Source organism: Phyllostomus hastatus, unplaced genomic scaffold, assembly GCF_019186645.2.
Source record: "Phyllostomus hastatus isolate PE091 unplaced genomic scaffold, TTU_PhHast_1.1 phas_scaffold_78, whole genome shotgun sequence".
Taxonomy (NCBI): Eukaryota; Metazoa; Chordata; class Mammalia; order Chiroptera; family Phyllostomidae; genus Phyllostomus; species Phyllostomus hastatus.
Genome location: NW_025334041.1, coordinates 58920093 through 58944152, shown reverse-complemented (window position 1 = coordinate 58944152; position 24060 = coordinate 58920093). Strand labels below are relative to the sequence as shown.

Here is a 24060-nt window from a genome sequence, read left to right as displayed (position 1 = left end):
AAGCAGGGTTGCAAGTACAACTTCCGGGTCGCCCGGCGACGGGTAGAACAGGAGGTGGGGCTATGACATCAGCGGTGCGCGCCGCGAGTAAAGGGAACAGGCCCGAAGCGTCCTAGGACGGAGGCGTTGCTTGTCGCGCTTTCCGAGTCCAGTTTTCTGTAGCTGAGTTTCGCTCTCCTCGAGAAGGAGCCGAGGTGGGGAACCACGCCTTCTCGCCTCTCGTCCGAGTCTTGAAACAATCAAAACCTAGGCTTCCGGTTGCCTGGGAGCAGGGCTTGGGAGACGCGACGCTGTTTTGTTTTCCCTGTTCACTTATTGGGGCCACGTTTATGGAACCTGTGCGGCCGGGTGCGGGCTGGCGGTCCTAAAGATGACAGATAGCTCTGTCCTGCAGGTGTAGACGGCGAGCAGGAGGACTCACGAGTGACGGTCGTAGTCGTTCTGGACTGCGAAGCTGTTGGATATTGTATCTAGCCCCGTGGCAGGTCTGGCAGGCCTAGAGAGGTCAGGTAACCACAGAGCATACCTGGTCAGAGCATACCTGAACTCGCCTCTCCCCTCGTTCTTATGCATTCAGGATAACATACTTTTGAAATGTCAAAGTTTTCTTTTCCAGGTAACTTGGAAGCAGATTCACTGGCAACAGTCTGTCAACACGGAAAGCCCTCTCATTGCTTTCATGTTGCCAATATACTATCTCAGTTCCCGATGTCGGATGTTAACCGTCCTGCACTCACCAATGTTGTACGTGTTTCTCCATAATTGCTTTTTAATTCAACCCTAGACATTTAACTCTCTTTGCTTTCTCCCCTCTTCTTAACCAATAGATGTCATGTAACCTTCCTTATACTTTCTCTTGAGTCTAACTGAACCACGTGACCAGGGCCTGACTTCTCTTATCTTGCGGAAGCGTGCCATTTAGTGGCTTCTTAAGATAGGGAAGATGGGAGCTAAAGTTTTTGTACCCTCACCTATCTGAAGATACTTATTTAACCCCCCCCCCCAATTTATTAATGTTTTGGCTTCTGTAGAATTTTAGGTTGAAAATAATTTCTCCCCAGCTCTTTGAAGGCATTCTCCATGGCTCTCCTCTCCTTCCCTTCTCCCCTCATCTTGCCTATTTTCCTCTTTCTCAGGATAAGGCACCTGAAACCTGTCTGAGCCCTTTCTTTTTCTTTTTCTTTTTTTAAGATTTAATTTGTTTTTAGAGAGAGAGGGGAAGTGAGGGAGAAAGAGAGGGAGAGAAACATCAATGTGCAAGAAATATATCCATCAGTTGCCTCCCACATCCCCCCCCAGCAGGAGACCTGGTTTGCAACCCATGCATGTGCCCTGACTGGTGATCAAACCAGCGGCCTTTCAGTTCACAGGTTGGCACCCAATCCAGCCAGGGTGCGCCTGAGGCCTTTCATATCATAATGGCCCTTTGGGATCACTTGTATAACCCTGGCTTTTTATACCCCCACCTGAAGATATGATCCTCCCCTTTCTAACTAGTTCCCAGCATCTGGAGGGGAACTAAACACCTAGAGGTGCCTCATGTGCACCATCCATCAGGGCAATGAAGTGTCAATAAGAAATTGGTGCCAGCTTTCAGATAACTGATAGAATGAATAGATCCTTCTTGTCAAAGCAAATAGCCTCCTCCAGTGGAAATATGATATGGCCCTCTCAGATGTTAACTCTGCTGTTGTAAGTAAAGGCTGAACAGACATATAATAAAAACTGATCTGAAGTACTGAAAATTGTTAGCCTACAGGCTCTTCCACCATGTCCTTCCTTCCCAAGTCTCAGTAGTCAGGTCAGTCACTGATGGCAAAGTGTTCCAAGAACATTTTGTGTGCTTTGGAACTCTATTTTTGTTGTGCATATGAACTGGAGCTTACAAGGCAGGGCAGGGGGTGTCAATGAAGGGGCTGTGATCCAGCTGAAATGAGGGCCTGGGTTAGGGGGTGAGTAGTGGGGACAGAGAGGAGAGGACTGGCACAAGAAGTATTTTGAAATTAAAATTGACAGTTTATAACTGACTTTGTATGAAACATCAATTTTGGTGAGTCTTAGTGGTTGATGAAATCACATTAGAAAGGAATAGTAAAATACCATATAAAATATATTGAAGAAATCAATGTGATTTCACAACCTTAAAGAAATATGTGTTTACCTTTATCACCACAAAATGGCTGAATAGTAGCAAGAGAAGCAGCGTTCTTACCCAACACTATTCTCTAGTCACCCAGATTGTAATCTCTAATACTTTTTTGTTTTGAACTAAAAGGAATCAGGTCTCCTTGAGGTTAATTCCATGCTTTGTAGCAGAAAAAAAAAAAGCAAGGCTGGACCTTGATCTACTTGTTTCCTGAAAGAAATCCAGAATCTGATTTCTGATAGGTAGTGTTAAAAAGATATAGAGACCAATGAAGGGAGTTTCCCAAGTTGCACTGATTTGAGCATGAAATAAAATAATAACAACAACAATGATTAATTAGAAAAGCTGAGTTTATAAAACGGCCATGAGTCAGTGACTTCATGCTTTCAGGAAACCTGAAATATTAAAAAAGGTAGTTGTAATTAACAGAGGAGTCAATAGAATAGATATACATAATATTTTTAATAAGTTGGAAGGTATTGATATATATAGGTATCTTGTTTCTTTGTAAAGCTGTGTCTGTTAATATGGTACAAACATGTATGTAAGCTATCTAAGGAAGTGAGGTGACACTGGCAAGGGAGGCAGATGCTCCCGGGAAAAGTGAGCACAGCACTGTGACGGTAGAAAGGGGTCCAACTCTTTCTTGACCCCGATGGCTACATGCTACAACCATGTTAATTATAGACATATATGAGTAATTAAGACATATATGAGTTTCCAAATAGGCCAGCACACCAGACTCAATATGTCATACAGTAAGTTAGATATATCCAGCCCAAGAAAATGTAAAGAAATCTTCACCGAGCCTCAAAAATAAAAATCTACATAAAAACAATGAAAGCCTCCTGATGTAAGACATGTGAAATTGAAATAGAAAGGGAGGAATCTGATGCCAGCAGATCTGGGTGAATTGACAGACTGAATAACCAAGACCCTGGTCCCTAGGCCAAACTCAAGTTGCTGACTTGACTTTCAGGCTCTGATGGTCAGAAATGGCTGGTTTTTTTTTTTTTTTGGAGGACAGGTATGGTAAGATCCTTAATCCTAGGGTGTTGTAAAATTTTTATTTGGCTAGTTACTGAGATCCTATAATGGTATATAAAAACTGGAACACTGAAAAAGTATAAGAATGAGTATGGATTAAAATTAAAAAATTAAATCCATGGTATTCACATACTTGTAACCAGTTTGATATATATTTAGTTTTGCTATTACATTAAGTGGGTCCTTTTTGCTTTTAAGATAAAACTCTCAAGGGATCTTTTATATCAGACGAGATTTTAATTAAATTCTTATAAGTGCTAACTCAACATTGGAATATCCATTTTAAGGCATGTGTTAATTTATTGAATGTGCTAAGGGGTTATCCTGTTTCCTCCATAGCTGGACATTGGCTGTTTAGGAAAAAATCCTGAAGGAGATTTTCTTTGTTCCTGATGAGCACTTTTTCCCTCAGAAAAATAAAGTTCTTTCACAGATACCAGAAGGCTAGGTATTTCAGCTTTGTAATCAGCCTTGTTCTTGGTACAGAAGTCTGCTACTGTTTGTATTGCACGTGTGTAGTGCGTAGTTTGCATGTGTCTGTCTATAAGCCACATAAGGCATTTCTCTAGAGGAACCTAATCAATTATTTCTCTAGGTTATCAATGGCTAACTCTAAAACCTTCAGGCCTTACATGAAGAGAAATTGAAGTAATTTTGTACCAAACACTCAAATTTTACCAGGTAATTTAGGAAAGAGTGCAAAATGTCATGGCTTAAAATGATCTAATAGTTGGCCAGTTCACCATGTTTTCTGTATAAACAAAAATTTTAAGTTAGTGAATTTTGGTTGCCATTATTGACAGAAGATAGTACATTTCAGTTGTTAGTTTAAGATATTAAAAAAGGCGGTATATTCCAGAGTTCACATTTCAGTCACTTCTCATGAGCCAAGCCAGACTTTATAATTTTCCAAATAGAAAGCTCATGGTTTTTCTGGAAGCAGGACAAGGTTGCAAACCAGCCTTTTAATGAAGAAAATTAAAACAATCAAAAGCTTAGGGATTAAAAAAAAAGTAGGGAAAAAAAGGAGAAAAGCTTAGGGATTAAGCTTCCCCTGATATCATGTGGGTATACAGAAATATTACAGGTAAGAGATTTCTGAGTTTATCCAGATTCTGAACACATGTAAGATTTAAGCAACACTAAATTAAATTAGTAGCATGGCATATCCCACCCTCTCTTAATGGCTTCCAACTAGAAAAATATAGGGCAATTAAATGCTGTTTCCATTAAAAATCTCATTTTACTTAGAAATAAGAATTCTGACAGCCCATTAAAATACAAACTCTTTTACAGAAAAATCAGATATTCCACTTTACAAAACAGTTAAATTACAAAGTAATCCAGTTCCTTTCTGGTTCCTTTAGTTTAAACAGTAAATGATTCTAATGAATGCAAAATTTCAGACTTACCTTTTTCCAGGAATACAGCAATTGCATGATGAATAAAACTCCTTTTTGATGTATTTATATGGCAGTGTCTTAGGCCATTCAAACCTGATCCCAGTTGTGGAGCTGAGGAATGTTTTGTGTTTTACAGGCATGCAGATAGGAGCACAGAGCTACAGTGATGGAGGAAGGAAAGGAATTCAGTTCTTCTGGGCCAGCGGCTTTGGAAAGGGCTGTGCTGAGCATCACCACCTCATTGGTTCCTAATCACAGTGTGCAGGGAACCCTTGTGTCAGCATGATGAAACCTCATGGGAAAGAATGATATGTGTAGTTGGCAGAAGTCTCCAAGATGCTGTTCTATCAGCCCTCATCAGCATGATATGAGTGCTGTCACACACAAACACACACATACCCTGTGCATCACCAATGTCTGAGTGCTGTTGGTCAAAGCCCGTGGAGATAAGCCCAGGTGAGTTGAATTATAGCTGATGAATGCTTTGGTGGTAAATGTTTTGTTCTTCTCCACAGATTACATATGTCCATAAGGTTGACATGTTTCCAGGAACTTTTTCTGCTTTTGTTTGTCTGTTTTGCTGTCATTTCTACATTGAACCATTGTTTTTTTCTGGTACAATATTTGATATAAAAATCAGGGAACTGACAGGCTGATGCACATGTTGTAGCTTAAAAAACATAACACTGTCACCTGACTTATTTTTTGCTTGCTTCCACCTTTTCCATGTATTTGATTATCCTTAGAAACATCTTAAAATTTAAAAAACATATGTTTATGGATGAAAAGATATGTTTATCAGCATGCACATGTAACAAGGGACAGAAACTGCCTCCAGAAGAAATTATACAAATCTGTTAATTTATTACAAAATGTCCACTCACAGAAAAACACAAGAAAACTTTTATATTTGAGAAAGGAACTGTGTCTCAGGTACAAAATAATTCACATATAATTCGTACAATTTTATATAGAAATAGGTCATTATTACAACAGCTGTACTACACTTCACCTTGTAATTACATAAACTCTTTTCTTTAGAAACATCTCAACATAAGAAAACATACAAAAAATAAAACAAAGTTCATTTTGAAAAGGAAATTCAGTCCTAGGTCTTGTTGTGGAAGATGTGTAGCAAGGGACAGTGTTCTCATGCACAGGCTTAGCACATGCAGGGGAGTCCATGGGGCTGGGCACCCCACAGGCCTGTCTGGCTTGTGAAACCTCTTCCTTCATAACCCTTCAGTTCACAAGGTTCTGAATTGTCAGCTGCATTATTGTGCTTTGCTCTGAGTTGTCTAGTAGTTGCAATCAACAAAGTAAACAGAAAACAGTCCAGTGTTATAAAAGTAATCACCAGCATAGTATGGTGCTCATACTATGCATCATACCCTGTGCATCACCAATGTCTGAGTGCTGTTGGTCAGAGCCCGTGGAGATAAGCCCAGGTGAGTTGAATTATAGCTGATGAATGCTTTGGTGGCAAATGTTTTGTTCTTCTCCACAGATTACATATGTCCATAAGGAGGGTGTGGGCTGATGCTTGGTGGGTGATGACTTTGCTCTCTGATTGGTTAGCTATTTTGTTACTGTGGTCTCCAAATAAAGTCATAAGACCTTATTATTTTTTAAAACGAAAGTGCCTAAGTTACCTCCTCTGTGCAGCTGTGCAAATTGAAACAAAAACAACCATTTAAAAATAATGAAAAATAATCTCTTAATTCTCCCTTCAATAGATTTCTAATGGTGCTTCTGAAATTCAAAGAAAACTTGATTAAGAGAGTAAAGGCCAGCTAGTACTTGTGGATGGGCCACTACTTGCTAGAGTGATCAGTGTGCTGTCAGGAAGGTGCAGGGAAACCAGCCATCTGATAAGGTAGACTGAATCATGATGTCCAAGTATGGCTGTAGAGGGTGCCCGAGGAGTGCAGAAGCAACAGAAACTTGGCCAGGATTCCTGATCATTCCTAAATGCCATTTGTGGTTCTCCAGAGATGGTTATTATCGAGAGGATCTGAAATGTATGCTGTGTATGCAAAGGCCACTGGTGTAGTTAAAAATCTTCCCCACCCCCTTATCCATCCATTAGTTAAAACTGATTGGGACCTGACTGAGGTGCCAGGGTACTACTGGGGCAGCTGCTGGAGGACTGAGGACTCAGACAGGCAGCTGACCCTTCGGGAAGGTTGAGGGGGCTGGGGCTGTGGGGCAAAGCCCAGGGTCCCTGGCTGCTGTGAGTAGGTAGAGAGAAGTGGTGAGTCCTGCTGCTCACTGTGCAAAGAGGTTGGCACCTGTACCTACAAAGGAAAGGAAAAGGGCTCCAGAGGTGCTTCTGTGATTCCACAATTCCTCAGCTGAAATGCAGATAAAGACAGACCACAGGACTCTTCTCCATGGCTGGGGGTCTTGTGGGGAGGGCTTTGGCAGGACTGTGGAGGGACAGTGCATGGGGAAGAAAGGAATTCCGTGCTCTACCAGACAGTGACTTTTCAAGGCAAGCTTAAAGCCAGTCCAAGGGTTCCTTCTGGCCCAGTGAGCCTGTGGGGACTGAACATGTACACATGGTCCACATGTAGCTTGTATGTTTCTGGATATTGGAAGCTCACACACATGCAGATAGTATGGCAGAATGCAAACATGCATGCAGTCTGCACACTTTCACTAGTGGTTCCTGATCCCCTAACCCCTTCCAAATACTGCCATTTGGAGCACCTATTAGGAAACCCCCTCATTTGCAGGTCAGAAACTCCAACTGGCCAAAGCCCAACTTCAGAAACTTGGACCCTTCAATCTCACCTCCCACTATTCCCATTCACTCTGGTTTCAAAGCTGCTGGGGCACACCAGCCCATCCAGTTTGGCTAAGGCTGTCTCTTGCTACAATATTGGCCCTTCACCTCCATACCTTAACCTGCACTTCAAGCATTTCCCAAGTGTCCAGCTCTACAGCAGTACACTGAATTCTTTTCATAGAGGCCTCCCAGCTATAGTGCTCTCACTCAGCACTAACCCAGAGCCTGGCTGCTCTGTAACAAGCTCTTTCCACAGTGCAGTATAGGCTCTGAGGTTACCAAGGAGGCCTGAACACTGTGAAGCCTGAGCCTTGCATCTTTGTTGCTGCCACTGAAGAAATATCTGGGAAGCCTCCAACTCTCCCTCAGGCTCTGCCTGCCTCTCCACAACATCAATTCCCATCCCAAATCATGTCTGTGTTCTACAAGTTGACAAGATAACACAAAATTGAGTCTTGAGTTGATTCCCACTATGCCTGGGATTAGGGAGATTTGAAAAGTATACCACAAATAGTTTAGTAGTTTTGGAATTATATAGATTCTAGATCTTCAAGGATGATTCTTTTCATTTCTAGCCCACTGCTCTCAAAATGTCTGCCACTACACAATTTTGTATGACTTCAAAGGTGCCAGGAGAGCAGGGGGGTGAGGAGAAAACCAGTGGCTTTGGCACTTGCTAGAAGTAACTGGTGACCACATGGCCATACACTGCATGTTTTCTGGGAAAGCCCAATTTCAGGCAACACTATCGTATTTATTAAGGAAATCTGATAAGTCTTTAAATGTGATTTAATTTTATATTTGTAAAAGGCTTTGATATAAGCACACTAGCAAGTCCAACAAACAGTTATCAGGGTCTTATTCTTTAAAAATACAGACACTAATAAAAACTGCTTTTTAAAAAATGGACCTTTTTAGTACATAACCATATTAGGCATAATAGCTGATGCTAAATTTCTTATACTGTGTACATTTATAACCTTTGAGAATTATGAACTTTAGAAACTATAAAGATTCAAATACAAATCTGTTAGGGGTATTTTTCAGTCCTGAGGACTAAAATCACCTCTAAAACAAGGTGGGGAAAGGTGTGGGCTTGGAGCTGGGTCCTGTCTCCCTGGCCCCAAGATCACCTGGTGCCCACCTGCAGGAAGTGCTGCTGAGCCTGCTGCTGAGCCTGTGTGGGCTGCAGGGGTGCTGGATGGGAGCTGGGGAAGCTGGGATGCAGCATTGCTTGTCCTATCATCAGGATGGGGGTTGAGGCGCTGTTGCTGGTGCTGTGCATGTCTGCATTTGGAAACACGGCCTGGCTCTGTGGATACCTGTTTGGTTTCACATGGGAAGGAAAAAACAGACTTAAAAAAGAGGTGTTGATAGGACACCAAGAGCACGGGCAACAGTGCAAAAGAAAATAAACTGGATCTCATCAAAATGAAAAACGTTTGTGCATCAAACGATGTTGTCCATAGAATGAAAAGGCCAGCCAGTAAAACTATTTGCAAATCATATATCTATAAAGGGATTGATATCCAGAATGTGAAAAAAGCAAACCTGATTAAAACATAGACAAAGGTCTTTAATGGACATTTTTCTGAAGAAAAGATACAAATGGTCAATAAACACATAAAGCCTCAATGTCACTAATCATTAGGGAAATGCAAATTAGAATCAAAATGAGCTATCACTCAGATCCATCATGGTGGCCATTATGGGGGAAAACAAAACAACAGAAAATAACAAGTGTTGATGAGTATGTAGAGAAATTGGAACCCATGTGCCCTGTTGGTGGGAACTTAGAATGGTGCAGCCACCATGGAAAATAGCCTAGTGATTCCTTAAGTGAAACAATGCTCTCCAGATCCATCCATGCTCTCACCTACACAAAACAAACAAGCAAGCAAAATAGAACCAGGGACATTGAAATGAAGAACAAACTGGCAGTAACCAAATATTGGGAGAGGGATAATGGGGGGAGGGATAGGGTCATCAGGGAGCAGGTATGAAGGACACATGGACAAAGCTAAAGGATTATGATCAAGGGTGGGGCTGGGGGTGGTAAGGGAGGAAGAATGGAACAACTGTACTTGAACAACAATAAAAAATGAAAGAAAAAGAGGATGAAACAATAAAGTATATGTACCTATACTCTCTTCTAGAAACTTAATTCTATAAAATTTTACATTAAAAAAACCCATTAAAATTGCCATATGATCCAGCCATTCCACTTTTGGGTATATGCCCAAAATGAATGAAAGTATAGACTCAAACAGATATTATATATCCATGTTCACAGCAGCATTATTCACAATAGCCAGCACAATATCCATTCACACTGACAGATGAATGGATTAAAAAATGTAGTCTATACATACAACAGAATATTATCCTTAAAAAGGGAGGTAATTCTGACACATGCTATAGCAAGGATGGACCCTGAGACCATTATACTGATTGAAGTAAGCCAATCACTGTAGGACAAATATTGTATGATTCCACATATATGAGGTGCCTGGGGTAGTCAAAATTCCTAGAGAAAAAAGTAGGATGATGGCTGCCAGGGGCTGGGAGGATGGAGAATTAGTGTTTGATGGGTAGGGAGTTTTAGTTTGGGAAGATGAAAAACTTTGGGAGATGGATGGTGGTGATTGAACAATATGAATGCATTTAATGCCACAGAAATGTACACTTAAAAATGGCTACAATGGTAAATTTCATGTTATATATAGTACCACAATAAAAATTTAAAATAAAGGAACAGGTGTAGATATTAATAAGTCATTAACAGTGGGTGCAGGAAGGCCATTAGGAAGGCTCTGGAGGAGCAGAGGTGAGGAACAGGTGTTTAAAGACACTAGCAAGAAGTTCAGTTTGCAGTATATTTTTTAGAAATGTCATTTCTGTATTTGGGGTCACTTAAACAGAATTTGAGGGCTCCAAACTTCCCCTGAAGAGGCCTCTGTGTGTGGGAGGCACAACTGAACACATCCTAGAAGATGGAATGTTAGGTTGTGTCTGGAAGAGATGGTAGGGGAAGACGGGGAGAGTATAAATTACTGGGGAAACTGAAAATGACGGAGTTCTCAGAGGGAAGAATTTCAATTTTTGTCTAGTTCAGTGCATTGTAAGCATCTCTGGAAAAGCAATACAAGATTCTTTGTTTTCATTCATTTGGACCTAAGGAAGAAGAGGGAAAATTCAAAACCAACCCTACCACCACCGCCTGATTGAGAGCACCATCAAAGAATTAGAGGCAGCTTCTGCACTTTGCACTCCTTCCGAACCATGTGCCCCCCCCCCTGGGGTTTTTATAGAACAAAATAAAATGATGTAGGTACAGACCACTGACCCTCAGAAATACTCAGCAACCGTCTGCTGTTACTAGTGTAAGTGGCTGAGGGAGGACACAGGAGAAAGGGCTTCTGGGGAAGGTCCTAGGGGATGACTATAAGGCCTCTGTGTGAGGCATGCCAGGCCTAATTAGCTAGCACCGTCCTGGTGAACTTCTATCACAAATTAAATCGTGGTTTATATAAAAAAATGTTTACATTAAAAAGACGTGAGATCTTTTTATGCTTCATTTCATAGGGCCAGACACTTTTCCAGTAGCTGTTCAAGTATTTTTCTCTATCTCCAGTAACCTTTGTCTCTAGAATTAAACAGCCAAGCAAAGCTGCTTCTGCTCCTGGGGTTTCTCCTGGGGAAAGGAGAGAGAGATAGTTGTGTGCCTGGGAGGGACAGAGGGTCCACATTGCAAGGTCTCACAGTCCTGCAGCATAGTTCTAGAATCACAGAGCAGGCTACGTGTGCCTGTGGAATCTGCCAGCATGTGCTGGTCAGCTGGAGCCAAGGGCTACATTTACCTGGGATACTGCTGGGGGTGAAGACATTTAGACCTGTAAAGACATCAGAGGATGATGAAAAGCTAGGGATATGATTAATTGTTTCATCTGGGTCCTGTTCTAAGCATGGAACACTGACACAAAGTTTTATCTACTCAAAATGGGAAATGGCAGAAGAAAAGCTGAGGGTAGAGTCCTTCAGAGGATGTGGGACTCATGGGGGAGCTGCGGGTCCAGGCAGGTGAGAGCCTGCCAGCCTGGGACCATCCAGTGGAGGTCTCAGCCTCCTCCCTCCACTTGGCCACCTACTTGACATGCTGTCCAGTCCTGCCAACCTCAGAGGTCTGCCTTGCATCACAGGACCCAGGTATCATGGGCTGGATTGGCTGGCTCAGCAATAGCCTTGGTGCAGAGGAAGAGACAAATGGGAAATTGATCAGCACCTAAACTGTAGACCTGCTGGATGATGAATAATCTCAGCACATGTCCAGCCTGGCTGGGCCCTTCCTGTCTGCAGGAATCCTTTTGCCTGCTCTTCTCAGAGGATGAGGAACACAGCAGACCATGTCCTCTGGCCATCAAAACCCCACTGTCTTTTGCCTCTGTATTAGCTGAGATCAACTACAGAGGCCTGGGAATCTGAACTTTACTGAAATGAGGAGTCTCAAGCTCAGCCTCAGTTATCTTATAAATAAGAACAGGCTCCCTACCTGAGCTGCCTATCATGGCTAAAGTCCGGGCTGGGCTGGCACTGGTTGGTGTCCTGGTTGTTAGAGGCCAGTGTGGTCAGGCTCAGAGTTGGTGAGAGCACAGCCGTGGGGCTGCTGAACAAGGTTGTCAGGGTGCCCACAGGGTGGCGACCTGCTGGTATCATCTGCATGTTTCTGGTTGACTTGGGACCCTGAGCCTCATTTTAACAAGAAAGGCAAAACTTAGACTTTGCTGAGTTGTCATCTCCCCAGGAACCCTCCCAGAACCTCCCTCCTCCACACTCCTAGGTCTCTTGTCTACCTTAGAACCTACTGACTATTATTGTGATCTTGTGACTGTCTTTGCCATTCAATTATAAGCACCTCAGGGATTCTTTGAATCCTGGGGCCTAGGACAGTGCCAGACTTTCAGTAGACAAGCCACAGATGTGTGTTGAATTGAACAATTTTCTGCTTAACAAATTCCCCTGCAGACACAGGATCCTCAGCTTACTCCTGCACCAGGTCCTTTGCACTTGCTGATTCCTGCATGTGCAAGGCTCTTCCCACCACCAACATGCCCATTCCCCCATCTTGCAGGTCTTTGTGTCAGTGCCATCTTCTCAGTGAGGCCTTCTTTGGCCATCTGGTTAAAACTCCAACCCATCCCCTACTTCATCAGTGTTCCTGTATTGCCATTGACATGCTATGATTTTTACTTATTTCTTTCTCCCTTCCCACTGGATCAGAGATTCTTTTTGGTTCACTGCTGTCCTTTGGTACCTAGAACTTAGTGCCTGGCATGCAGTGAGTGCTAAATAAAGATATGTTGAGTGAAATAATCAGTGAATGAGGGGATGGGTTTGGGTTTCCTTTTGGGTTTTCTACTCTGTTTCACTAATTGTCTACTAACATGATGGCACCACAGTGTTTTAATTCCCAGAGCATCTCCAAAATCTTTCAATATCAGATAGTGTCAATCCTGCCTCAGTTTTTCTTTTCCAACAATTTCCTGGCTATTCTCAGCCATTGATTTTTCTGTTGATCTTTAGAACAAAAAGGCTGTATTTTAAAGTAAAACTCTTAAGTTTAGGTGAAGGTGGACTAAACTCTCTGCTACATGTACTTCTCCACATTTTATTGCACAGTATCTGTTTACATTCCTAGAGGTCCCACTAGACTACACGCTCTTTCAGGTCAAGGACAACTCTTATTCCTTTGGGGACTGTGAATAACAGGAGTTCTGCAGAGGTTCACTAGATCCACGACTGTATGTGTGAATATAGGAGGCCTGAGGGGAAGCTGTGTCCTGTTGAGCCTCCAGAAGTAGATGCTCAGGACCTCTCAATTCCATTGAATTCTAGTGCTATTCATTGTCAGGTAACAAGGCCACTGGTGACTTTTAGTTTGTGGTAATGGTGTGAGGAAAAGCTTAGAAGGGAATCTGGGGGATGAGGAGCATGGTGGTCCCTGGGGAAAAGAACAACAAACAGAAGTGGATGACATGTGTTGTCACAGATAGTGACTAAAACCAGGAGTGGATAATAGAGACTTGTGGGGACACATGTGTGAGGATGTTTACCTGGATTAATGTCACACTTGATTCTCTGAGCAGGTGCTGGTCTGTGACCTGGGTGGAGGTTATCTGCCCTGGAAGCTGAGGGTTTGTGGTGAGTGGGGACTGGGCCCCTGGGGCTGACCTCTGAGGGGGCTGCTTTTGAGCATCATGCTGCTGGGTACTGCTAAAACTCAGGGATACAGCTGACTGCTGCAGAAACATCTGGAAGCACAACAGGAATGCCTTTAAGGTGTACTCAGGGCCTCTATAGGTCTGCACTTGTATCTTCTGTCCATGGGAAGAAGTCTGCTTTCTCACTCTCTCTCACTGAACATGGAGACATGAAGTGCCCAGATACCACAGCACAGGGCAAGGTCCCTGAAACAAAGCACTGGACAAGACAGAGACACTGACCCTGACTTCAAGAAGGTAATAGACTAGTGATGGGAGTCTAACAGTTCAAGATGCTACACCCAGATGGTCTATCAATAAATTGACATATATAAACCTAAAACTAATACAAAATAATATTGAATATAAACTGTAATTGAAAAATAAAATTTAAAAATAAATTGAGGGACTCTCATGGAGTCTAGGCTGGCTTATCAGTTTATTGTTAGAAGGGAGGAATATCTTGTGAATGGAATGAATGACGTGATAATGGGAGCAGAGAGTTAGCTAACTTGTGGCATGGATCAGGCCCTGTGCCCAGCCTTGAATCTCTGATCAATTATCAGGGTTTGTACCCATATTGTAGATGGGCAATTTCAACCCAGTGCTCCCAGCCAGGATGGCAGATTTGCTCTCATTGATAAGGTGACTGTACTCCAGGAAGGCAAAGGGGTATGGCTATGATGATGTCATATCAAGTCTATGTACTTTAAAATCTTGTTGAAGAGTAAGCTTTATAGTCTTTGTGATACTCTCAATACACTATGTTATCTAAAATATCTCTGAAATAATTTAAGAGGCTGTGATACATTAACTTGGTGATTTTAATTTGAAAGGTTTAGGAGAATTTGATCATGTTTATAAAGAGTGTTGAAGTGTTTGTGAGAACTTTGATCTACCTTATTTATAAGATTGATGTATTTGATTAAAAAGAATTGCTTAGGTGCTCACAAAGATTTTAATTCTTAGACTTACAAGTCTGCCTTGTTAGTTATGTGAAATGTTTGAAAGATTTAGGTATAATTAAATTTGTAAAGTAATGGCTTTTGTAGGTAATGTTATTTACAATCTGTTAAATTTATAAACTAATTAAACATAAATAAAAAAATAAAAACACTGCTTCTTTTAGACCAAATCAGTAGATTTGTAAATACAAGATAATCTGTATGTTGACTCTAGTGGCTTAGGAAAAACAACTTTAATATTTTTAATAATAATTCCAACTTAAGACCTGTAACTAGTTCTTTTACAAAAGCTTCTCTTGGGCATTCAAAATGTTAACTAGTGATTACTTAGGCAGCATAAAGAGTAATATTACTTATATATTCTGATTCTTGACAAACTGTTCTACTCCATTTTAAGCCTTTACCTTTCAATTCTTCAGGGAAAGCTCTCTTTGTCCTAGCATCTGGAGTTTGAACACCAATTCCTGCAATCAGTGAGGTAGCCTCCTACGCAGTACAGAACCAACAAGCAGTATTTGCTGAATGGTTTTGGGATGGTGGATATAGAACCATGCCAGGCAGATGTTTGGAAGAGTACTTGTAGGTCAGGCAGTTCAAGTGTCTAGTTCAGAGCTGGAGTCAGCATCTTACAGAGGCCCGAGGTCAGTGGGTGGCCTAGCTTGACTAGTTTTCCCATGTAGTGTACTTCCCACCACACCACCTGTTCCCCACTTTCCTGTCACAGATCCAGCCCTAACAGAGGAGTCTGCAGTGTGAAATGAGGGTTCTTTCTTACTTTAGAGGTTAAAATTTTTTTCTAGGTATCCATCATTTCAGATTTACTACCCATTCAGTACAGATTCAGTCTGAGGATTAGATTAGTGCTTTGTGTAATTCCTGTTACCCATTATAACATGGCTTCTTTATAGCACATAGGGTGACTCAGACTTCATTTCATACTCATACCAAATCAAATAACATGTTTTTTTTTCTGGTAGGATACAATTTACCTTCTGATTACAGCTCAAATAAATGCAATCTTTATTTATGACAGGCTACACTCTAGCTTAAGTCAGACATACCTTAGCTCAAATTCCAGCCCCACCAAACTTGGGTGATTTTCATAACTTTTCTTTTTTAAAGATTTTATTTTATTTTTAGATAGAGGGGAAAAAGAGGGAGAGAAACATTAATATGTGGCTGCCTCCCACTCCTCCCCATCAGGCACTGGCCCACAACCCAGGCATGTGCCCCAGCTGGGAATTGAACCTGCAACCCCTTGTTGCAGGCTGGCGCTCTATCCACTGAGCCACACCAGCCAGGGCTGCTTTTCAAAGTCTTAGTTTTCTTATTAATAAAACAGTGATACTAACAGCACACATCTCATAACAACACATATACTTGGTTTGCTCCTGTGTCCCATTAATGTATGGTTTTCTCCTATTTAGCTCTGTATCCCTAAAGTGCCTAACCAAGTGCCTGGGCATTTGCTGGCTGGCTGGCTGGGTGAAAGACGGATGGGTGGGTGGATGGATACAGGGGAGGAATGAATGGAAGAAAGAAAGGACCCCTAGCTGGTGTGGCTCAGGGTATTGAGCGCCCACCTGAGAACCAAAGGGTCACCAGTTTGATTCCCAGTCAAGGCACATGCGTGGGTTGTGGGCCAGGTCCCCAGTAGGGGGGTGTGTGAGAGGCAACCACATACTGATATTTCTCTCCCTCTCTTTCTCCCTCCCTTCCCCTCTGCCTAAAAATAAATAAATAAAATCTTTAAAAAAGGAAAAAAGAAAGGGCGGAGGGAGAACAATAGCCCTTGTTACCTGTCTTTCCAGGCATTTCTTTTAATGGCCAGCAGAGAGCACGCATGCTCTCAAAAGGAAAGAGACGGGAGCCTTCCCAGGACTGCAAGGGGCGAGGGAGCCCCTCTGTTCAGCCGCTCCCCTCAGGTGGCCTCTTCTCTGTGACTACATCCAGGTACAAACAGTGACACACAAGAGGACAGCTCCCTCACAACCCAATCTTTTAAAAAAATATATTTAGCAAACAACACAGTCACACAAAGTCCCAGTGGGAGCTCCAAGCCCAAGAGCAGAGCAGGAAAGCCTACTGAGCAAGGACAAAGATGAGCAGGGGTAGCCCTGATGTGCGGCTGTGCACAGCCAGCCGTGACTTCTTGAAAGGGCTGCACGGTCAATTGTACAAGCAGAAAGAGAAAAACTGTTCCCTAATTCAAGTGGAAAAGTTATCAGAGAAAAAATACACTTCTAAATTTCAAGAACAAACCAATCCTACACACATACGTGGTTTTTCATGATTTTTATCTGCTTACATCAATGAATATTAATGATTCTAGAATATTTCAGACATACACAAAATGGAGATAGTGTTCAGTGAAACTCCATGTATCATTCATTAGGCTTCTACAATTATAAACGTTTTGCCATTGTTATTTAATCTATTCCCACTTTTGGGGGGAGGAGTAATTTTTACTTGTTTTTCTTATGATTGAATTATATAGTTTCTTTTTTCTAAACAAATATCACACATTGGTTAAATATTTTGAAAGGTATTTCTTTAAATCTCTAAACTTGAAAAAATACAAGAAGGCTGATTGTTGGAGGAAGTATTCCCTGGTTGATTATCTGTGGATTTTCATGTTCTCTGGATAATCCCACAGCAAAGATAATGTCACAGGAATGAAGCCAGAAGGAACACACCAAGATAGAGCTGAGGACTTTGTTTCCACATTACTCCTCACAGACCCAGGTGCTCACTGGCATATGTGATTTGGGGGTTAACAAAATGTACTGGTCATGAGGAACAAAAGAGTAATTCTTTGTAATAAGTCTTTACTTGTGTTGCCTGATATTTTAGAGTCTATGTTGAAAAGGTGGAAAATAGAAAAGTCTGGGCTCTGAGGAGGATGTTCATATGCCTACCTACCTTGCTTTCAGTGGTCTCTGGCTCAATTTCCCCCTTCCTGTGTTAGTGTAAAACTCCATTCAATTAATTGGAGTCAGGCACGTTCTATCAGTTGGACCCTGGATTAGTGAGAAAAGAGTACAGCTGGGGAAGAATTAGTAAAAAGGGTCTTAGACACCTCAGTGATTCCATTTCTTTTCATGTAAATGATTCAGTCTTTTCCCTCATCAATGTCAGGGTTGTCCCTGGAGAGGGTTGGCTGGGGCAGAACAGCAGGGCTCTGGGGGTGGCTGTGACTTTCTCAACAAAGCTTGGGCACACATACACAAGCAGGCCTGGGTGACAGTGGGCAGGAGCTGTCAGTCTTGCTGAGCTCTGTTCTCTCTGAGTAGTCAGTCAGCCTTGGGCTCAGGGAGCTGTGCAGGGCATCGCTAGGGAGCCCAGGTGTTCCCCATTGCCCAGTAACTCCACACCATTGCATGATGCCTGCACATGGCCTGCTCATTAGGGTTTCATTGCACTTGAGGAACTGTGTGGACAGTGAGGGGGTGGGGCAGGGACTGTGCCCCAGCCATTTTTCCTAGGGGTCTTGTCTACTTTATGCGTCTTCTAATGAGGTGCAAAGGCTTAGAGCTCTCAGGAAAAACTTTCAAGTAGCTAGAATTACATTTACAATTAAAGGTTGGGTCAAAAAAATGCACTTTGGAAGAAAAACAGTCCTGGACTGATATAAGTGACACTTGGTAAAAATAATTTATCCTTGAAATAGGCCCAATTATCAGAGTCCAGCACAAATAACCCTCTCTTTTTATGAGCTGGTAATCTATACCAAATCTTTTATTACAAAATAATAAGCATGTGATTCTGTAACATAACAATATCACACTCAAGCACACCATATGACATTTTAGGTGAAATGTTCAAATTACCATCCACTTCATTGGAAACCTTTACGTACTCCACCAACCACACTCAATAGCATTACTTCTGCTGGACCCTGTATACGTTTCCTCTGAGATGAAACTCTCAAAAGGACTCCAGAAGTGACAACTGGGGTCACAGAAGCTGCTGCCATCAGTGCCTGCAGAGCACTCCAATTTGGCTGACCTCCAGTCCCCAGCCCCTCTGCTGTCCCCATCAGGGTGCAGATGTCATCACTTCCCACACCTCCTACCTCTGCTTTAACTGAGGGGAAGCAGAAGCAGAGCTGCCCCCATGTCTCTGTTGGCAGCCTGGGCTGGGTGCTAGGGATGCAGGATTACACAGGAGCTGGAGTTTATAACTCAGGATGGAGGCTGGCATCAGCCCAAGGTGATCCACCTCCAAACCCGTGAGTGAAAATGTAGGTGAAGCAGCAAATATGTACCCAACAGAGACGGGAGAGTGAAGATGTCATGCAAACTTTATGTTTGGCCAGGAGTTGGGGACAAAGGAGGTGGTGTTTATTCCTGTACTCCTTTTATGGAGGTTTCAACATAGCTTGTAAGCAGGGTGCGTTCAGGCCATAGAGGGGGATTGGGAAGGATGCTCTGCCTTCTCTGCAAGGGTGGATCAGGACCCATCAGGGAGCAGGGAAGACAGGCCACACTGGACCACTGGCCCAGCAGTGGCATCACCTGGATGCTGGAGTCCTGGACCAGGCACAGCTGCTCCTGGATCCTGTGTAGCTCCTCCTGCTGCCACCGGATATTGGCCTGCAGGACCCGTGTGCGCTGCTCCAGCTGGCCTTTGATGGTCTGGAACATGCTGGACTGTGTTGGAAACTTCAAGGTAGAGTCAGAAACACACCAGATGAAAGAGTTATTTCTGCCTCACAGATAGATGTTACTGCTGTTCTGAGTGGCCCTACCCACTTTCATTTCTGTCCCTTCTCCACTCAGAGTCCCTACTGAGTGACCCACAGCCAGAGTAGGGGTGAGCTTTTCTCAGGCCCACCAGAATCTGCAGTCTGGAAGGGCCACTGGATTGCGACATGTTTTTGTAAGCAATGTGTACAGACTGGTATTTCCAATCTCGTCAGATAGACAAATGGTTTTGGAGATGAATTCCAAAAGCATCAGACAGCTCCTCCCACTCTGTTTTCCTCTTATCTAGGGCAAGAAGATTTGCATGTGATGGCTTCACAGGCACTTTTGGGTCCTATCATTCATCATCCTAAATCTGATCCTGGAGAACAGAGGTCTTCTGTAACCACTCCCTAGTGAGCTCGAATTTAATGGTAACTTTCACCAGAGCCCTGCCATCCATCCAGCCAGTCTGGGGCGAGGGAGGATTTATTACTCTCCCTCCCCTCACCCAGGTTTACTTGTGGCTAGAGATTTCTTAGAAATCTGTGCATAAAAGAACTAAGGAGAAAAATAGTACAATCACATAACATTTATCCTGAGGTGGCCTTGTAATAGGAACATTGATATCTGTTTTTCCAAGACCACCTTCTACCCTTGCTTACTTACACCTCTCAATCCTTTTCTGGGACAGAGGTTGGATATAGGAAAGTCTTGCAGGTAATCTCTGCTCCCTGTCACCACCTATTTACCCAGACACAAGGCCAATGGAGAGGGGGGATTATGGGATGGGAGGTATGTTTAAAACGACCTATACTATACCAGGCTATTATTACAAAAATCTTCATCAGAATGTAAGTAATCAAAGCACTCAGCTGGGATTCTGAAACAGAATTCAACTGAGAAAGAAAACAAGCTAGGTCGGATAATTTAAAAAACAAAAAACAAAGCTTCTGTGGTGAGTGCTTGAAAGCCAGGACATACTCAGGGGTGCTTCTGCTGCGAGCAGTGCAGACTTTCTGGGTTGAGGGACTGGGCAGTCCTCTGGGGCCAGCACTGGGCTTCATAAGTGGTACTTCTAGTATGATTCTTATTTTCTCAAGGCACTCGGGACACTCAAGCATTATGGTCATAACCTTGGCCTTTATCATAAAGAGATCTACTCTAACTTAGAGACTTTTAAAAAAATGGTATGAAGCAAAACCACTATTTTCCCAGATTTTGGATTTTCTTTTTTCCCCCTTTTCTGACAAGGTGATATAGTAATAACCTCAGGGAAGGCAAGAGAGAAAACTATAGAATTCATTGTTGCACATGGGGTAGGTATGAGAAAAACTGACTGACTTGAAAGGTCAGCATTATGCAAAAATGTCTTAAGGAATAGTTATTGAGTATAATATGCCTAATAGACTAAGAACTATTTTATTAATTAAAATGAGGTTTGTTGTCCTGGCTGGTGTAGCTCAGTGGATTGAGTGTGGGCTGAAACCAAAAGGTCATTGGTTCTAATTCCCAGTCAGGGCACTTGCCTGCTGGATTGTGGGTCAGGTCCCCAACAGAGGGTGCACAAGAGTCAACCACACACTGATGTTTCTCTCCCTCTCTTTCTCCTTTCTTTCCCCCCTCTCTAAAATAAATAAAGAAAAAACAAACAGATAAATAAATAAAATCTTTAAACAAGTGAGGTTTGTTAAATGTAGAAAAGGGCCTTAACCACTCATCATATATTTATTATAAAACAAAGAAATTCTTGATTATGCAAGACCAGCGGTGAAAGGAATTCTCATTTCCTGTGTCTTTGGATTGAAGAAGTTACTAATTGCATTACCAACTTGGGTCTGGAAATTTGAACATAAAAAAATTCTTTATGTTTTTCCTTAATAAGGATGAATACAGACTAATTTAATTAGTTGACTCTGAATGAGTAGCTTTTACATCTTTACTCAAACCTGACTTTGGGAAGAGGCATGTGCTAGCTTGTGTTTTTCTTTTTTCAGGGACATTCAAGACCACTATTGATGGGGCCTAGGCCTAGGCTTGTTAGACATTTCCATACTTCCCTGTTGAAGCACATACCTGGGTCCCTCTTCCCTGCTGACCCTGACCCTCTATCTCTCCATCGGGCAACCTCCCACTCATCCTTCCAGGCCCAGCTCAGGTGTCACCTCCTCTGAGAAGGCACATAGGATTTTCCTAGGCAGAATATTTTCTTACTGGTTCTATAAAAACACATGGCCTACTATGGTGGCTGCTCTCTTTATATGCCCAACTTCACTCAAAATACAAAGGGCTGTGTTATAGCATCTCTGCAGCTCTCACTCTAGCTCAGAGACAGACCCAAACAGGAACATGTGAATGTTGTTGAAACAAGGAAGGAGTTACTCAGCAAAGTCATGAACACCTCCCCTCCTTTTTTAAACAAATGTGATATCTATAGTATTGAACTCACAGCTTTTAAAGCCTTTCAGAGTCTTTCTGTGATATTTGGCCTAATTCAGACCTTTCCTAAAATATCAGGGCCAATGTAGAGTGGTAAAAAATGAGAGGAACATGGAAAAGTGACAGATGAATAAAGTTATTTAAAAGACTGAGAAATAGATGCTGGAGAAAAGAACAGGCAGAATGTCTCTGGAAAGGATGAGAATTGTGAACAGGGCGGGTGTAGAAATAAAGTCTGTAGCTCAACATGCCCCTCCTGCACTTTGGGATAAATATTCCCTATTTTGGTACCTAAGCACATGCTATTCATCAGCACCAATGTGTCCATATACTCAAGAGGACACCATATGTCCCGTCTTGGGAAAATTCCACTGCCGGATTCCCTTTACCCCAATCCCAGATGCACCTCTGCCAGGGCAGCAGGTGAGTTCTGAAAAATGGTCTGACGTAGGAGCTGCTGTGTGAGGTCACAGGACAATGGAACAGGCAGAGGAGCCTGAGGAAAAGAGAGGCTCTGTTAACAGACACTGTTTCTGGGTCATTACAGAGGTACAGGGGTGCTGTCTCTCAGCCAGCTGGATTTCCTGGCTTAAAGGAGGCCCTTCTGTACTAGAGTGAAGAGCTCACTTCTGAAATGTGTAGGTGTGTGTTTCCTGTTAAATGGTGGGATAGTAGGTTGCTACAGGGAGCAGGTGGTCCTTGAGCAAGCTCCTGAGGTCACTCAAGGTGGGTGGTGCCTCCCACCAGAGTGTGCTTTGCAAAGCTGCTGCTACCTGCAAGAGCTTGGCAGCTCTGTGCCACTTCCCCTCCCTTGCTTCCTCTTCAGACTCTGTTCTTGGTGGATTTGGTTATTCTCCCTAACTAATGATTCTTAGCAGTGTGAATGAGGTTGTACTGATAAGAAGTGGTGGCTTTGTGTGCAGTCCTTACCCTTTTTGCTCAATACTAATACCAGACACACCAGGCACATCTATGTCCATGAACTCATCCGGGCAGTGAATAGTGGTGCAATTTGCCAGACTCTGCCTGGAATCTGTTAGAGCCTCCTGGGAAGTCAGGGGAGTGATAGACCTTGTTTTCTGATCTTTCTCCACCCCACTTGGGTGGATGGAGAGACAATGCATAAAAAAACAAATGAAACCTTCAGCATCACAGGCTGAATTTTAAAAGAAAAGTAAAAGGGTTCTTCTGAAGTTATTCCAAAACTATTCCCTAGAAACTGTGAAAAGCAGCCTAAATGGAAAGTGCCATCAAGACAATATGGGAGGATTCCATTGTGTAAATGTACCATAGTTTTTTGATCCACTCATTTACTGATGGGCAATTAGGTGCCTCCAACACTTGGCTATTGTAAATTGTGCTGCTGTGAACATTGGGGTGCATAGGTTCTTTTGGATTGGTGTTTCAGGGTTCTTTACCACGCAGCAGAAAGAAACAAGGAGTTCCTATCCTTTGTCACAGCATGGCTGGAACTGGAGAGCATTATGCTAAGTGAAATAAGCCAGGTGGTGAAAGACAAACACCATATGATCTCACCTTTAACAGGAACCTAATCAATAAAATGAACAAGCAAAATATAACCAGAGACATTGAAATTAAGAACAATCTGACAGTAACCAGACGGGAGGTGGGAGAGGGTAATGGGGGAAGAGGGGTTTTCAGGAACAATGGGGGAATGGGGGTTTTCAGGAACAATTATAAATGATACATGGACAAAACCAAGAGGGGTGGAAGCAAGGGACAGAGGTGGGGATGGATGGGGTGTAGGGGGAGTGGTGGGGGGGATAAATGCAGACAACTGTAATTGAACAACAATAAAATAATTTTAAAAAATACAACATGGGAGGAAATGACAACAGGAGACTTTGTTTTGAGTGAGAAGTCCCAGGCACAGGGCTAAACCAAAGACTGGTTGATTCTCCCAACTGTGTGGGCACCAGTGGCAGGGAGAGTTCTCCTGGGCAGCCATGTATAAGTGGAAGGGCAATCACAGCTTACAAGCTTGTCTAAGAGAGACTGGAGAGAAAGAAAGTGTTTTTTTTCATCATACTCTATTTGAAAAGAAAATGTGTCACCCATGCTTTTCAAGCAGTGTGTATATAATCTTTGTGGTGATGGCAAGCAGAAAGGTGGCAAATTTACTCCCATTTCCAAAATGTCAATGAGAGATGAGTATGAGGTATTCGGCAACTGTCTAGATGTGGCCCTTAAAATTCTTGACACTTCTTCTATCTAGAGGTGGAGATCTATGTTTCTCTCTTTGAGTGAGTGTGTGACTGCTTTGACCCAAGATGTCAAGAGGTATGGTAGAAGTTATGATGCTGTGG

General features: G+C 42.6%; 1 protein-coding gene across 1 annotated transcript in view; it reads right to left on the bottom strand.

Annotated features, from left to right (window-relative positions):
- Positions 1-6688: 6688 nt before the first annotated feature.
- Positions 6689-24060, bottom strand: part of NPAS2 (neuronal PAS domain protein 2) — a 110443-nt gene continuing 93071 nt past the window's right edge. The window contains exons 14-20 of the mRNA XM_045827684.1: positions 22140-22229; positions 19127-19273; positions 13498-13695; positions 11937-12127; positions 11536-11628; positions 8532-8709; positions 6689-6893 (exon numbers count right to left, since the gene is read on the bottom strand). Coding sequence (XP_045683640.1) covers positions 6723-6893; positions 8532-8709; positions 11536-11628; positions 11937-12127; positions 13498-13695; positions 19127-19273; positions 22140-22229 — 1068 coding nt within the window. The 3' untranslated portion in view covers positions 6689-6722. The remainder of the gene's footprint in view (positions 6894-8531; positions 8710-11535; positions 11629-11936; positions 12128-13497; positions 13696-19126; positions 19274-22139; positions 22230-24060) is intronic.